This window comes from Photinus pyralis, unplaced genomic scaffold (genome assembly GCF_008802855.1).
Source record: "Photinus pyralis isolate 1611_PpyrPB1 unplaced genomic scaffold, Ppyr1.3 Ppyr1.4_LG2, whole genome shotgun sequence".
Classification (NCBI taxonomy): Eukaryota; Metazoa; Arthropoda; class Insecta; order Coleoptera; family Lampyridae; genus Photinus; species Photinus pyralis.
The window spans coordinates 18,776,954-18,791,420 of record NW_022170403.1 but is presented as its reverse complement, the minus strand read 5'-3'; the positions used below and the strand labels follow the sequence as shown (position 1 = coordinate 18,791,420).

Below are 14,467 nucleotides of genomic sequence, written 5' to 3'. Positions count from 1 at the left end.
ACCCAGAGGACTCATTGAATATTCCGTTTTGCAATTTCTATCACTTTGAATATTTTTAAAGGACTCCTTTTTAATTTATTTATTATCGATGGCGAATTCAATTTTAAAACTACCCACACATTATCGATTCGCCGACTTCAAAGCGTCTCTCCCACTAAAATAAACCCCAAAATCTCCTGTCCGATTTTATTTCGTTTTCCTACTGAGGTTTCCCGTTTCGATATGGACGCCTTAATGACAAAATGCAGTTTTACTACCCTCAAAAGTGTGGAGCTGTAACAAAATGGTAAAAGCCGCTACAATCGCTTACGTGAAGAGAACAATGCCAAAAATTGCTTTAAACTATGCATACCTTTTGCGAGAAATTCGGGTAAAACCAATACTGAAAACGGACGTCGGCCTATGTCACAAAGCTCAAAGCGTGGTTACAATGCGGGATAAGATCTAATGCCAGTCACGTTAAATCTTGCTGCTTATAACTACGTGAAGCATAAAAAAGCATCCAGTTAGATCTAAAATGGACTGACGGATTACTGGTCCGTTATTATGCCCTTCTGATACATTTCACTTTTAAAATTATATGATAGCGCATAATTGCAACTGGAAACCGGGGTTTTGATTTTAGTCGATACCTCAGTAGGTAAATAAACCCGAATTTTTCAATCAATGAAACAAAATAATCACAAATCTTTTGTTTGGATTTGATTCTGTGTCAATAAATATAATACAAAATCTGTCTCATGCTAATAATTTTCAGTGTTCGAGGTCGATTCCTTTAGGAATATTAAAATTACTTCAAACAAAATTCCTTATGCAAACTCCTAAAAATAACCAATCAATACAAATCAACAAATTTAAAATAACTTTCAGTAATTGACGTGGGTACTATTATCTTCTAGGATCTTACCTTGGAAAATATCGCTTCCTTTAGAAATATGGAAATAGATCGCTTCGATGATACAGTTGAATTTCTGAACAGACTTCGTGATGAATGCAAACTCAACTTTTAAGAAGTTTTAACAGCCGTTACATTTATCGATCCGAAAAAATAATATAAATATATAAAATATATATAAATATAAATATAAAATTTATAAAATATAAAATAATGGTCTCAAACCAAAATTATAGTGACAAGCTATGTCTTCAAATAATCAAATCGGGCGGACTGCCCGAAAAAAAATAGCGTAATAAAATCTAACCGTCGCGATCCAGCCTCGTTTTTTTCGTTGATTTCAGTATTTAACAAAACACCACTTCCACTATTAAAAAAAAATTTAAAAACCATTTATACAACCACTAACTTTAAAACACAGATACGCTCCTTAAACTGTTACCGTTATTCCGTTCTCCCAATATAAATTTATATGTAAACGAAACTGTGATGCTCATAAGTTTTCTCTAAAAATACTTAATTAAAAGCCTGTATACTAGAATTGTACAATCTTGTGTTACCGTCGACAGTCTCACACCATCCTTTCTAATTTAATTTCAATTCTCACGCTTACACTTGTGCGTGGCGGAGTTTCTACAGAAACATGTTTGTTTCCAAATGCTTCAATCGAAAAGATCTCTTATTTTTCCTATATCCTATATAAATGTAGTTCCATTCGAAAATATTACCCTTTCAAATCGCATACACGCAATGTAAGCGTTCGTGTGGAAAAAATGGAACGAAAACGAAATTTATGAAACGAAAAAATGGTCATAGGTTTTTGGTCGAAAGAGTAAAAGGAGAAACGTATTCGCATTACTATTGTGTTATGCGAGAAGTAACGGAAGACGGAAGGGAGAAAAGGCGCATATTAAGATAATTCCATAGCGAGTAGAGACGCTTCGATGCCTTTCGTGAAACAATAACACCGGCATTACGCAAAGTTTCGGTATACATTAAGGGTAGGTTTACACAACGAAATAATGCCATTCAATTTTTTCCGAGACGTTTTTGACGCCACATTCAAACGAAAGACGAGCAAAAGAGGCACCTTTAGTTCGTACGTTAGGCGACAACGGGCGATATCCCGCTACTCCACGAACGCCCTCGTTGAATAGCGAAGCTTTTCAAGCGAACGGATGCTTTCATAGATAAACTCGAAATTCTTATACACGCAATCAAATATACCAGATTCTGAAATTGAAATATGTGCTTCGAAATACACTGTAAGAGACGTTCGTCTGGGGGAGGAAAAACTAAATTCATATTCTAACTAAGCGAGGCGAACGGCCAAAAAAAGGACGCACGAAACCTAATCAACGGAAAACTCGCAGACTACAAATAACGTGTGCTTGGCTTTATCGTCTCATTCAAAAGTAAGCAATTGAAGTCAGGTCGTCCGGAATTATAAGGGCAAATTTTATCCGCGACTTCATGTCAACGTTTTTTTCTGCTGTCTCGTAACGTAATGCTTAAGTAGGCTCCAAGTGTGTATCTTCCAATTGCTCATTTATAAAAAGTACTTTAGTGGGCGTATCACCTGAATTTTTCCAATTGGAAATTTACTCCAAAAGATTTATCGGAGTACTCGTCCATTTCAGTTCCTAAAAGTTTTATTAACACTCCGCAAATGTCAGTTTGTGCTTGGAAGATTTTTCCCCATATTTAATTTTATGAGAAGTTTGCCAAAAATATTTTCGATTAACCACCCCAAAATGAAACATGTACAAAAACATAGGCACTTGGCCGTCTAAGGAGTTGAAGTTATAACAGGGGGTTACATTTCATGGTGTGGAGATCGCTTTAGTAAGTTTTTATTTTTTCCCAAAACGTACCTAATCATTATTGTGTTAAATAGAAAAACACCCTTGAAACCTTGAAACTTAAAATTTATATATTTTAACTCAGTTAGAAGACTTCTAGTACTTAATATTGATTTTAAAAGAAGACCTTATTACCTTTTAACCGAGTTCATACACGACTATTGGTTACAGTGAAAAATTCCTTTTAAACGCAGTTACAAAATGTTTGAATACGGTCTTTCAAGAATGTTTATATTTATAGTTTAAACCTTTTAATTTTTTAAAGAACACGGTCAGGGGCGGACTGGCACGGTGGGGGCGGGTGGCGATTGCCACCTGTGCTGTATTTAGTTTCTTGCACTATTAATAAATTATTAACACGTTTCTCTAATTGGGGTTGATGTTAGGTTGTTAAAAAATTCTGTTTTAATTGAAGTGTTTTACAATGAATTTATTTTTTGTCGTAGCATGAAAGTGCTGAAATACAATGATAGGCGACGCACCTCGTGTGGATTGTATATTTTGTTACCTACTTTTAATTATCAGCTGCAATTTAAAAAAAACTGTATGGTAGGTAATTGATTTTCGAGAAAGGAGTACTTTAAAATGTTTTTGTGGTGCACTCAGAGCTACCTCCCCCCGGCACCTTCATTACTACACTAATACTTTAATGGCTTAATGGCCCGTAAGCCAGTCCGCCCCTGTGTATAACCTTCCTTTTTTACCAAAATTCGACTACACCAAAATTTCTCGGGAAAACACTTTTTCTTATTAATTTTGGTGCGTAGAATCCAAAACAATTCGTACTTTTTCGATGAGGCTTCTCAATCAAAAGTTATAGACTAGAAACCAATTTCGAAAGGAAATTCAAAGGGCTGTAACTTTTGAACTAGTAGCCCAATCTTGGAACTGTTTGAAATTATGGATTCTACAGGCCACATTCTATAAGAAAATTTTTTTTCCGGGGCGATCTGAGGCAATGTTTTTTTCGGGGCTCAAAAAAAGGCAGTGTATAACCTTCCTTTTTTACCAAACATCGACTACACCAAAATTTCTCGGGAAAACACTTTTTCGTATTAATTTGGGTGCGTAGAATCCAAATCAGTTCGTACTTTTTCGATCAGACCTCTCAATCGAAAGTTATCGACTAGAAACCAATTTCGAAAAAAAATTCAAAGGGCTGTAACTTTTGAACTAGTAGCCCGATCTGGGAACTGTTTGAAATTATGGATTCTACAGGCCACATTCTATAAGAACCGGGACGATCTGAGACAATGTTTTTTTCGGGGCTCAAAAAAAAGGCAGTGTATAACCAGGGGCGCACTGGCCCGGGGGGGCGGGTGGCGATTGCCACCTGGCCTGTAGATCATAATGGCCCGTTGGAAATTTATAAGTATGTGCTGTATTTAGTTTTTTGCACTATTAATAAATTATTAACACGTAAAACACGTAAACCGAATAGGCGCCACTTAGTCTTTAGTAAACTTCAAAGTGGGGAGAGAATTGTTGCCAAATAATTAACGTCACAATCGAGGATGATTTAATGAATGATCTCAAAAATATTACAAATAGGACACTGTAATATATAGGTAGATCTGCTATGTCAATAATTAAAAATTAATTAATTTTTACTATTCGGCCTTTTCCGTAACAGAAAGCAACACAACAAACAAGTAAAAGGGGTAGTGAATAGCACGGCACATAAAAGATTTCGTAAGCAATACTACGGTCCGACACTGAAGGCAATCTGATACTTAAGGTATAATTAATACTCAGAAAGAATAAATAATTCGAATGACTTTACACTAGCAAAAGCAAAATTTTGACTGGACCACCAAATAATAAAGGTTTCGTTAATTCATGCAGTTTTAGGAACTATCTTGAAATCTCCAGGTATAAACAACTTCGGAGTAAATGGACCACCAGGTAAAAGTTGGTATAATTTTCAAGCCGGTAATGTTGAAACTCATCTATCACATGCGTTCGCCACTGTTAATCTTCCCAAAATGGCAGGTCCAATTAAGACTCAAAATCAGTCAAGAAATTGGGTACCCAAGAAAAGTTTGCATGTAAGCAATGCGTTAACTGAGCGAAAAGATACAACTGTGCGCAATACTGAATTAAAGAAGGGATGGAATTTAGTGTAGAAAGGTACAAACAAGACAAAGACAAAGAACTAGGTAAAAGGACTCTCCTATAGAAATTAACTTACATCTTAAACTAGTGGATTACAAGGTAAATACCTAGATGGCGTAAGAATATCAAATTTACATTAAAGAATTTAAATATGAGCACAAATCGAAGTTTTTCTTATTAAAAATGTATTACTTTTATGACGAGTATTGAAAATAAGTCCCTATATCGTGACCACGTGTTTTTCTTTACCTAATATGGTAATTTTTACACAACAATAGACACCTTATAGCTACTGAATTCATTTATTGGAATAATCTCACTTAAATTATATCATTTAAAAGAATGAAAACAACCAAGATCCCTTCCAGATGTATTCAATCATAGTTATTAAATTTGTTCCATACAGTTAGTTTACGCAGATCGATTCCTTTAAGAATGTTTGGATACCTACTTTCAATAACATTTAATGCAATTTCTTAAAGAGAACGATCGTTATCTTTTAGACATCAAAAAAGATTACGTTACCTTATTATAACGGTTTCTGCATTCGGTGGTTTCCCTTGTGGTACGGCCCTTCTCTAAAAGAAGATGGCTCTAAATTTAGAAACGAAAATTGAATCTCCTGAAGAATTATTGAAGTTTTCTTGATGTTTTTTTTCGTATGCAAATGATCGGAAAGTGAACGTTTTTATTTATAGTGTCTACATTCAAACGAGCTTTCCGCTTTCGCAATATGAGTTTTTAAGGTCAAGGTTACACGTCAATACTGGTTAATTTTCGAAACCCCACCATAAAGTCTGACTTATTCGCCGGTTAAAATTTAAATAAACTTCTAATTACCTTAAATAGTTAATAATCTTTAATATTTAACACAAAAATAGCACCAATGGAAGATGCTTCTGAAACTCACATTCTTCAACTGATTTTAACTCACTAGCATTCTTCTATCGCAAACTTTTATAATCACAAAGACTGACTGTCTTTCAACAACACACTTGATTACGGCAGACACCAAAAAGCCTCGTTTCCAGTCTGTTACGTCTTTGTAAAACATTCTTCCAATTCGTCAGTTCCGCTCCTCCTTACCTACCAAATCAATGCGCCGTCGAATGATAATCTCTACATCCATTAAGACCATTCTCGTCGATTAAGGATGATTCTCACTAGGCGACGCGTTAATTTATTAATTCATTAATTTTCACGATTCTTACAGAACCAACATTTAGGGCACTATTTGACCTAACTTTTAGCCGACGTAAACAATTTTAAAACCAACCTCAAACCAGTCTTTTTCTGTGAAAAACTTCAATGCATATTCATAAAGTGGTAAAATTAAAATATGAGTGAGCGAGAGGAGGAATTAATTAATCCTGTTAGCTAAGTGAATATAATGTACTGGTGGCTTGCGTAATTACCAAACTTAAACTCATTTCCAATTACAAATAATTGACCGCCGCATGCACAGTATCGCGCATTATTAATAGACATACACAAATCTGTAACTCGGTCCGTCCCTCACCATCGCCTCCATCTGTTGCATTTATTCATACCAGACCACTTGCCAATATATTTCAAATTAAATTAATTAATGCTAATTGAAATAAATTTACCTTGTAGTGAAGTATTTCGATAGTAGGTTCAATATAATTAACAAAATGCTTCTAAACTGCATATTTCTACATCTTTCCCCTATCAACGGGTATTTACGTGAAATTCTTTTTACTGTAAAGATATGCTTAGTTATAAATCTTGGATCAATTCAGTACCTACGAAGTCCGACGAAGTAAGTGGAAGAATCAGATCAGATGAAATTATTTAATCGGGTTGTGTTTAATTTAGTTTTTTTTAATTTAAATTGCATGATTCTAGTTTATAAGCATTGTAGAATTTTTGACGTTTCAAGCGTGCAATTTATGATGAGTTGTCACAAAAGAACTTCCTTGATGAATTTGCAAATCGTACTTCCCAATCTACACGCACAAAAACGGGAAATATTTTATTGTCAGTGTTGTTACGCACAAAAGGAAGAAAAACGTTTCCACGAATGTATTTTTAATGCTTTAACGCTTGAGAAAAATCTGAAAAGTTACGGATACAGCGTGTCTGTTGTGCTTTGAAAGTTTTCCAATTTTTTTCATATTCAAGTTTCTACGATAAAGAGTAGCTTTTATAAGCTATGCAACAGTCATGTGTAAATCGCTGCACGCTTATAAATTCCCCCCTGAACAGAAAAAGCAACAATAAGACGACCAAAAATGTTTCAGCGATACACTTATCAGATTAACAAGTTGTGTATCAATCGATTTCCTCATGTTTCCTTCTCGCGTGTCGCGAAATTTGATGCATTTTCTCACGCAATTGTGGCGCATAACTATAATCAATTTGGCTTGGAGAAAAGTCTAATTTTCGCCATTTCTGTCCGTTGCAGATCCGTCTAATTCGTCCTCGGTGGAAAGCAGCAAAAGACAAATGCACACGAGCAACGCCGCCGGCGGTGACAAACGCGAACTAAACGGCGACATCATCTTACTGAGGGGATCGAAACTGCCGGAAAATGGGCACATACTGCTAAGGGCCGAGAATCTGAATTGCCTCAAGAACAACCTGGTCTTGGACGATACCGGCGGAAAGCTTCTCCTTCAGCAAAGTGACATTACTGACGGTCTGCTTTTGCATTCCGTAAAACGGTTAGGGAACGGAGCGCCCATTTTCCTTTTAAGCGGTAACGATAACGGCAACGGACATATCTTGATCCAAACTTCCCCGAGCGACGACGCTGAAAGTGTCAGTGAAATAGTGGAAGATCAGATACAAGAACAAATTAGTCTACGCGCTTTAGATGGATGTCCAGATGAAGAAACAACGAAGTCGATTACGCTTCCGCTCGGTTCCGGTAAGTGTTTTTACTTATTATGTCCTCTTTATCTTGTTAGTTATGCGGAAAATCTAATTAACCCTCGCAATTTCTGCACGCTAATCCCCTTCCTTTGCGCATTGTTCACTTCGTTTCGATGCGTGTCGAGGGGATATTAATTTTTACTGAATTTGTACGGTCGTGTCTTGCATAAGTGACGCTGTCTCATCACTAATTAAATACTTAAAAACGGGGACAATTACAAGGAAAATGTCGTAGACACGACTAGACCAAATGTAAAACGTATCGACTTAAATATTTAACGACTTACATAAAATTAGACAACCCTTACGGTTTACGTCAGTTAGAATTCCCAAGGTCTCTCAATAATTTTCTTTGAATTGATGGATGGATTGAAGCTACATCTTTTTGCTCATACAAACCTTGAGGTTAGCTCAGGGTTAAGATCTCGCGATTTGAAGCTATTACAACAGTATTTGCTTTTCATCTTTAATTTCAAAGTTTTCGATACAGTGGATTATCTTCGGATACCTTGACTATTTGTTCGGTTCAAGAAATAAGGACAAGGAAATAAATCACTTATATCTCATTTATTAACAAAATTGTTCTGATTCTCGTAATAGTCCCGCTGAAAGAAAAATGCAAGTTAGTAAATGAGGATGAGGCACATGAAATTATCACCAAAATAAAATACTTGTATTTTCCCACTTGTTTGTGCTCCTCCTCCTCCCATAAAGCATGAATTTGTATTTCAAAAGAACACTTTTTCCGGAGACCTTTACCAGAACTCAATAACCGGCCAGAAATTCATTCCCGACATTAACTCATACCATAATCATATTCCTGCCTATACTTCCGACACCAGAATGACTTTTTCGTTTATTCTACAGTCACCAGATACCTTTTTCCGTTCAGTTCATTATTAATTTCTCACCAGACCTGGTAATTTTTATTTAGTTTTCCCTATTTTACCTGTAGTATTTGTAGCGTCACTTCTGGTAGGATATATAAACCTGCGGACTTTTTTTACATGGTTTGTTCATTCGGTCGACAGACCTGACTCAAACACAATTGTCACTTGATAAGGGGTTGTTTGAATCGCTTGGAAGATTCCTGTTAAGGGATGTATGCCAGGTTTTCTACGGAATGAAATATGGAACAAAAAAGATAAGGTAATGACGTGTTAGACTCTGTAAATTTATAAGAAAAATGTCAAAATCAAGGGTTTTTCTAAACAAAACCTCCATGGGTAACTAGATCTTGCTGAATCAAGATTATTTTTTTAAAATTGATGTTTTTTGCCCTCTGTCTCATTCCGTAATAATCCAACATGGCGTCCATGAGAACTAAGAAAGTCTCTGGGTCTAGTTTGTAATAGAAATTCTTATACCAGATTCAGATTCTCCGAAAACTCAGTTACTTTCAAAGATTTTTTGAAAAATTTAAACTGCGTTTTTTTAGTGACAGAAAAGAGCAACTTTGTCCTTATTTTACCTATACTGTACCGTTATGGAGATCCTAATGGAGTTGAACTACCCTGTCATTTATATTCGCCGGATTCTTCTTCTTTGAGCTTACGTATTTGTTAGATTTATCCCCTTGTTTTATTTTCAGAGTCCAGTGCCATTTTTCAGTTTAGATTCTTGTGATTCTTCAATTTGTTTCATATTCCTCAACTTCTTCGGACTCTACAGGGACATTTTATATATTACCGATTCGTAAAGTTCTTCAGATTTTTCATTTTCTTCAAATCCTTCGGATTTCTCAGATGCATTCGGCTATTCAGATTCTTAAAATTGTTTTGACTGATAAAAAGGCTCACGAAGCTTTGGGATCTTGTTTGAGAGGATATGTAAATAGGACACATAAATGTTTCTCAATCATACAAACACCCTTAAAGGCCAAATCTTTTAATTATTAATTAATTATTATCTATTAAAGGCTCTTTCAAAGACTAGTCATTACCTTTAAACGAACTCCCGTTATTGTTTTAAGATATTTAATGGCCGTTAAGGCTATACAAATCCCTCGACAAATCCCAAACTTTAAAAAAAGGTTCCTAATATCCCGGCTCTTAACCAGTTCTTAAGTCCCGTAACAAAGCTTTGGGGCTTCTAAGAGCTCCTTGAGGCTTTTGAGAGGCTATTTAAAGCTGTTTGAAGCTATGCCTAGACTAGACTCACAAATCTGTATCAAGACGCGTTTTTAAAACACGTTTAAAGGGTATTAAGGGTTTTTGAAGGATTTTCAAGGACTATTTAAGGCATAAAAAGTAAAATAAATAATAAATGTTTTTCAAGGGTATCAAAATCATACAAACACCCTTAAAGGCCAATACTTTTAAAAACTTTTAATCATGAATTATCTATTAAAGGCTCTAAAAGTTCCTTGGAACCTTTTATAACTTTCGAAGACTCTTCAAGACTTTTAAAGATTACCTTTAAACGAACTCGCTTTATGGGTTAAGACATTTAATGCTCCTAAATCTTTTTAAGGGCCATTACGGCTATAAAAATCTCAAATATTAACAAAGGTTACTAATAGCCCGACTCTTAAACAGTTCTTAGAACCCCCTAACAAAGCCTTTTCAAGACGCCTGGGATTTCTAAGAGCCATTTTAAGACTATTTAAAGCTCTTTGAAGCTATGCCTAGACTAAACCCACAAATATTTTTCAAGATGCGCTTTTAAAACCCGTTTAAAGGGTATTAAGGGTTTTTAAAGATTTTTGAAGGATTTTCAAGGACTATTTGAGGCATAAAAAGTAAAATAACCCCTCCAACACATACATGTTTCTCAAGAGTATCAAAATCATACAACCACCCTTAAAGGCCAATACTCTTAAAAGCGTTTAATTATGAATTATCTATTAAAGGCTCTAAAAGCTCCTTGGAACCTTTTAAAAACGTTCGAAGACTCTTCAAGACTTTCAAAGATTACCTTTAAACGAACTCCCTTTATGGTTTAAGACATTTAATGCTCCTAAATATTTTTAAGGGCCGTTAAGGCTATAAAAATCTCAAACATTAACAAAGGTTCCTAATATCCCGGCCCTTAAACAGTTCTTAAGTCCCGTAACAAAGCTTTAGAGCTTCTAGGGCTATTTAAAGCTGTTTGAAGCTGTGCCTAGACTAGACTCATAAAGCTGTTCCAAGACGCGTTTTTAAAACATGCTTAAAGGGTTTTCAGGGTTTTTAAACATTTTTGAAGGATTTTCAAGGACTATTTAAGGCATAAATAACCCTCCAACACATAAATGTTTCTCTCAAGGGTATCAAAAACACCCTTAAAAGCTTTTAATTATTAATTATCTATTAAAGGCTCGAAAGCTCCTTGGAAACTTTTAAAAACGTGCGAAGACTCTTCAAGACTTTCAAATATTACCTTTAAACGAACTCCCATTATGGTTTTAAGACATTTAATGCTCCTAAATATTTTTGAGGGCCATTAAGGCTATAAAAATCCCAAATATTAACAAAGGTTACTAATAGCCCGACTCTTAAACAGTTCTTAGGACTCCTTAACAAAGCTTTTTCAAGACGCCTGGGGTCTTCTAAGAGCCCTTTAAGGCTATTTAAAGCTCTTTGAAGCTGTGCCTAGACTAGACCCTCAAAGCTTTTTCAAGATGCGCTTTTAAAACACGTTTAAAGGGTATTAAAGGTTTTTAAAGATTTTTGAAGGATTTTCAAGGAATATTTAAGGCATAAAAAGTAAAATAACCCTGCAACACATAAATGTTTCTCAAGAGTATCAAAATCGTACAACCACTCTTAAAGGCCAATACTCTTAAAAGCTTTTAATTATTAATTATCTATAAAAGGCTCAAAAGCTCCTTGGAACCTTTTAAAAACGTTCGAACACCCTTCAAGACTTTTAAAGATTACCTTTAAACGAACTCCCTTTATGGTTTAAGACATTTAATGCTCCTAGATATTTTTAAAGGCCATTAAGGCTATAAAAATCCCAAATATTAACAAAGGTTACTAATAGCCAGACTCTTAAACAGTTCTTAGGACTCCTTAACAAAGCTTTTTCAAGACGCCTGGGGTCTTCTAAGAGCCCTTTTAAGGCTATTTAAAGCTCTTTCAAGCTATGCCTAGACTAAACCCACAAATATTTTTCAAGATGCGCTTTTAAAACACGTTTAAAGGGTATTAAGGGTTGTTAAAGTTTTTTTAAGGATTTTTAAGGATTATTTAAGGCATAAACGAACTCCCTTTATATTTTAAGAGATTTAATGCTCCTAAATATTTTTGAGGGCCATTAAGGCTATAAAAGCTCAAATATTAACAAGGGTTACTAATAGCCCGACTCTTAAACAGTTCTTAGGACCCCCTAACAAAGTTTTTTGAAAACGCCTGAGGTTTCTAAGAGCCCTTTTAAGGATATTTAAAGCTCTTTGAAGCTGTGCCTAGACTAGACCCGCAAAGCCTTTTCAAGATGCGCTTTTAAAACACGTTTAAAGAGTATTAAGAGTTTTTAAAGGATCTTCTAAGACATAAAAGGTAAAATACCCACCAAAAACATAAGGGCTGTTAAATGACTTCAAAAAATTACTCTCCTCTTTAAAGCAAAGAAGCAATAAAATCCACTTGTAGACTCGTGAACACTTTCGAAGGTTCTTGAACACTGCTATTACTTTATAAGGCTGTAGAGTGTAGATAGCTATAAAGACTCATACTTTTGACAAGTATTCAACGGAATTAGTGATTTCCAAGTATTTTATCCGAGTGTGGGATTTATGAAACCCCATAAAGCTCGTAATATACTGTTATATACCATCAACCATGGCTCTTAAAGTTCGGCTTTCAAGCACGCTTAGAGACTAAGGTTTTTAAAGACTAAAAACAAACCCGAAGGCTGTCTTGTGGCTGTTCAGTGCCGTGATAAGACCTATGCTCTGCTAAGGAGCAATTGTCTGGTGGTCTAGAATCAGACTCTCCACAACCATACCACTTCTTAACCATGTGCAACGACTTGCGTGCTTTTCTTGCACGGGCGCGATGCGTACAGCTTCCACAGCCGTCATGGACCCCTTTCTGGAATCTGAAGTTTCTTTCTGGGGATCCTTGGAGGAGCTTTGAGTCTGTTGGGCTATTCGAAGCTCTTGGGGACGGTCACTAAAGGCTCATATAAGCTTTGAAAGTCTTTTTAAGAGCCGTTACTTAAAGAATATTAAGGACTTCTAAATGCTCTTAAGAACTTTCAAGTACTACGAGGCTCTGAGGGACATTTGGGGATTCCTCGAAGCTTTAGAAGGCTCGAGACCCAGATCCCATTACTGTATCGGATATATTCTGATATTTCCATTTCTGAATTGAAAGTAGTCTAAAAAGTTTTTCCTAGATTTTGAAATTCCAAATCACACATTTTAGTTTGCGTTATTGCAGGTACTTTACTGTATGTCTATCAGTGCCGCAACAACCTTTTTGCATTCGATAGTTTAAAGATCGGGCATCTCAGCGAAGACTTAATCTTAACTTCCTGAATTGCGAAAAACAATTCGTGGTCGAGAAACGTCCAGAGGTCTCAAAACTGAAACATTTTTATGGCCACGTTGTGTTCTGGCAAGAAAACGGTCGATCTAATACGAGAACGCTGTAATTCGGTAAATGAACAAATTTACTCCGGCGACTGCTTTAAATTTACATTAATTAAAGCAGTTTGGGGTTAATTAAGATCTACGACAAGGTCAGTTTTTGTTATTCGCGTTAAGGTCGGAAAGTTAACGAAAGCGTGAAATATTTTATAAATCTCGCGGTTTATATCCTTTTTATAAATTCTAAACAGCTCACGTTTTAGAAAACTTCGCCGTAATACTCATTATTAATCCAAAAACAAAATGTTCAACGTGCCCTCAACTCCGTACATTAATCTTTAATGTTCAATTAATTAAGAAAATTGCGCGAGCATAAAATTAATAAATTTGTTTCTTCTGGGGGGGCGGGCGAACTTCGTTACAAAAATTACGCTGCACCTGGAGACTACTTTCGTGTCTTTAGAATACTGAGCAGTTTAATTAATTCAATTTACGCTATAGATTAAAAAAAAAGAAGGCATAATTGCAGTGGCGCATACGACCTTTTCAAATGCAAACGGTTTTCGGTTTTTGCTTAAAATTTTTATCATCTGCATAAACTGCAGTGTAATTGTTTTCTTTAGAGTTGGCGATTCTCCGCATACTAAAGAGCATGCTAATTTAAACGGCTAAATGTAAAAGACGTTATTAATTTTATTGGTCTTTGTTCCATGAGACACGTACGTTAGTTCACGTGACAAAATCAGCATCCCATCAAATGATTAAATTATATCGATGCATCAAACACGTATGGATGGGCGATGCGATAGGGATCAAGTACAAGATGGCGACGAGTTTTGTTATTTTTAACCAAAAATAATAGGGAGCAGATAATACAAAAAGTTGTTGGGAAAGAATAATAAAACTGTGTATACGCATTCGGTGGAAAGTAATTACACGTCGCGTCGCCCGTTTCGTTTACGGTTTCCGAAATGAATTATAGGAAGCACGAAGTTATAAATAAGGAGGCGGATAAAAGGTATTATTATTACCTATTATTTCATCCGCGTTACGTGTGGAAATCCTAATTGTATATTAAATTCCCTAAAAAAAAAACGAATGCAAATACTAAAACAATTACCGTCAGCGGCAAACTGAAAAAGTTGACAAGATAATAACACGGTCAAATGGTTGCGATAAGTT

General features: G+C 35.5%; 1 protein-coding gene across 1 annotated transcript in view; it reads left to right on the top strand.

The window, feature by feature from the left end:
* LOC116163861 overlaps positions 1–13,234 on the top strand; it is an 87,897-nt gene extending 74,663 nt beyond the window's left edge. Inside the window, exons 3-4 of the mRNA XM_031477992.1 lie at positions 7,301–7,765; positions 13,137–13,234. Coding sequence (XP_031333852.1) covers positions 7,301–7,765; positions 13,137–13,234 — 563 coding nt within the window. The remainder of the gene's footprint in view (positions 1–7,300; positions 7,766–13,136) is intronic.
* The last annotated feature ends 1,233 nt before the right edge of the window (positions 13,235–14,467 follow it).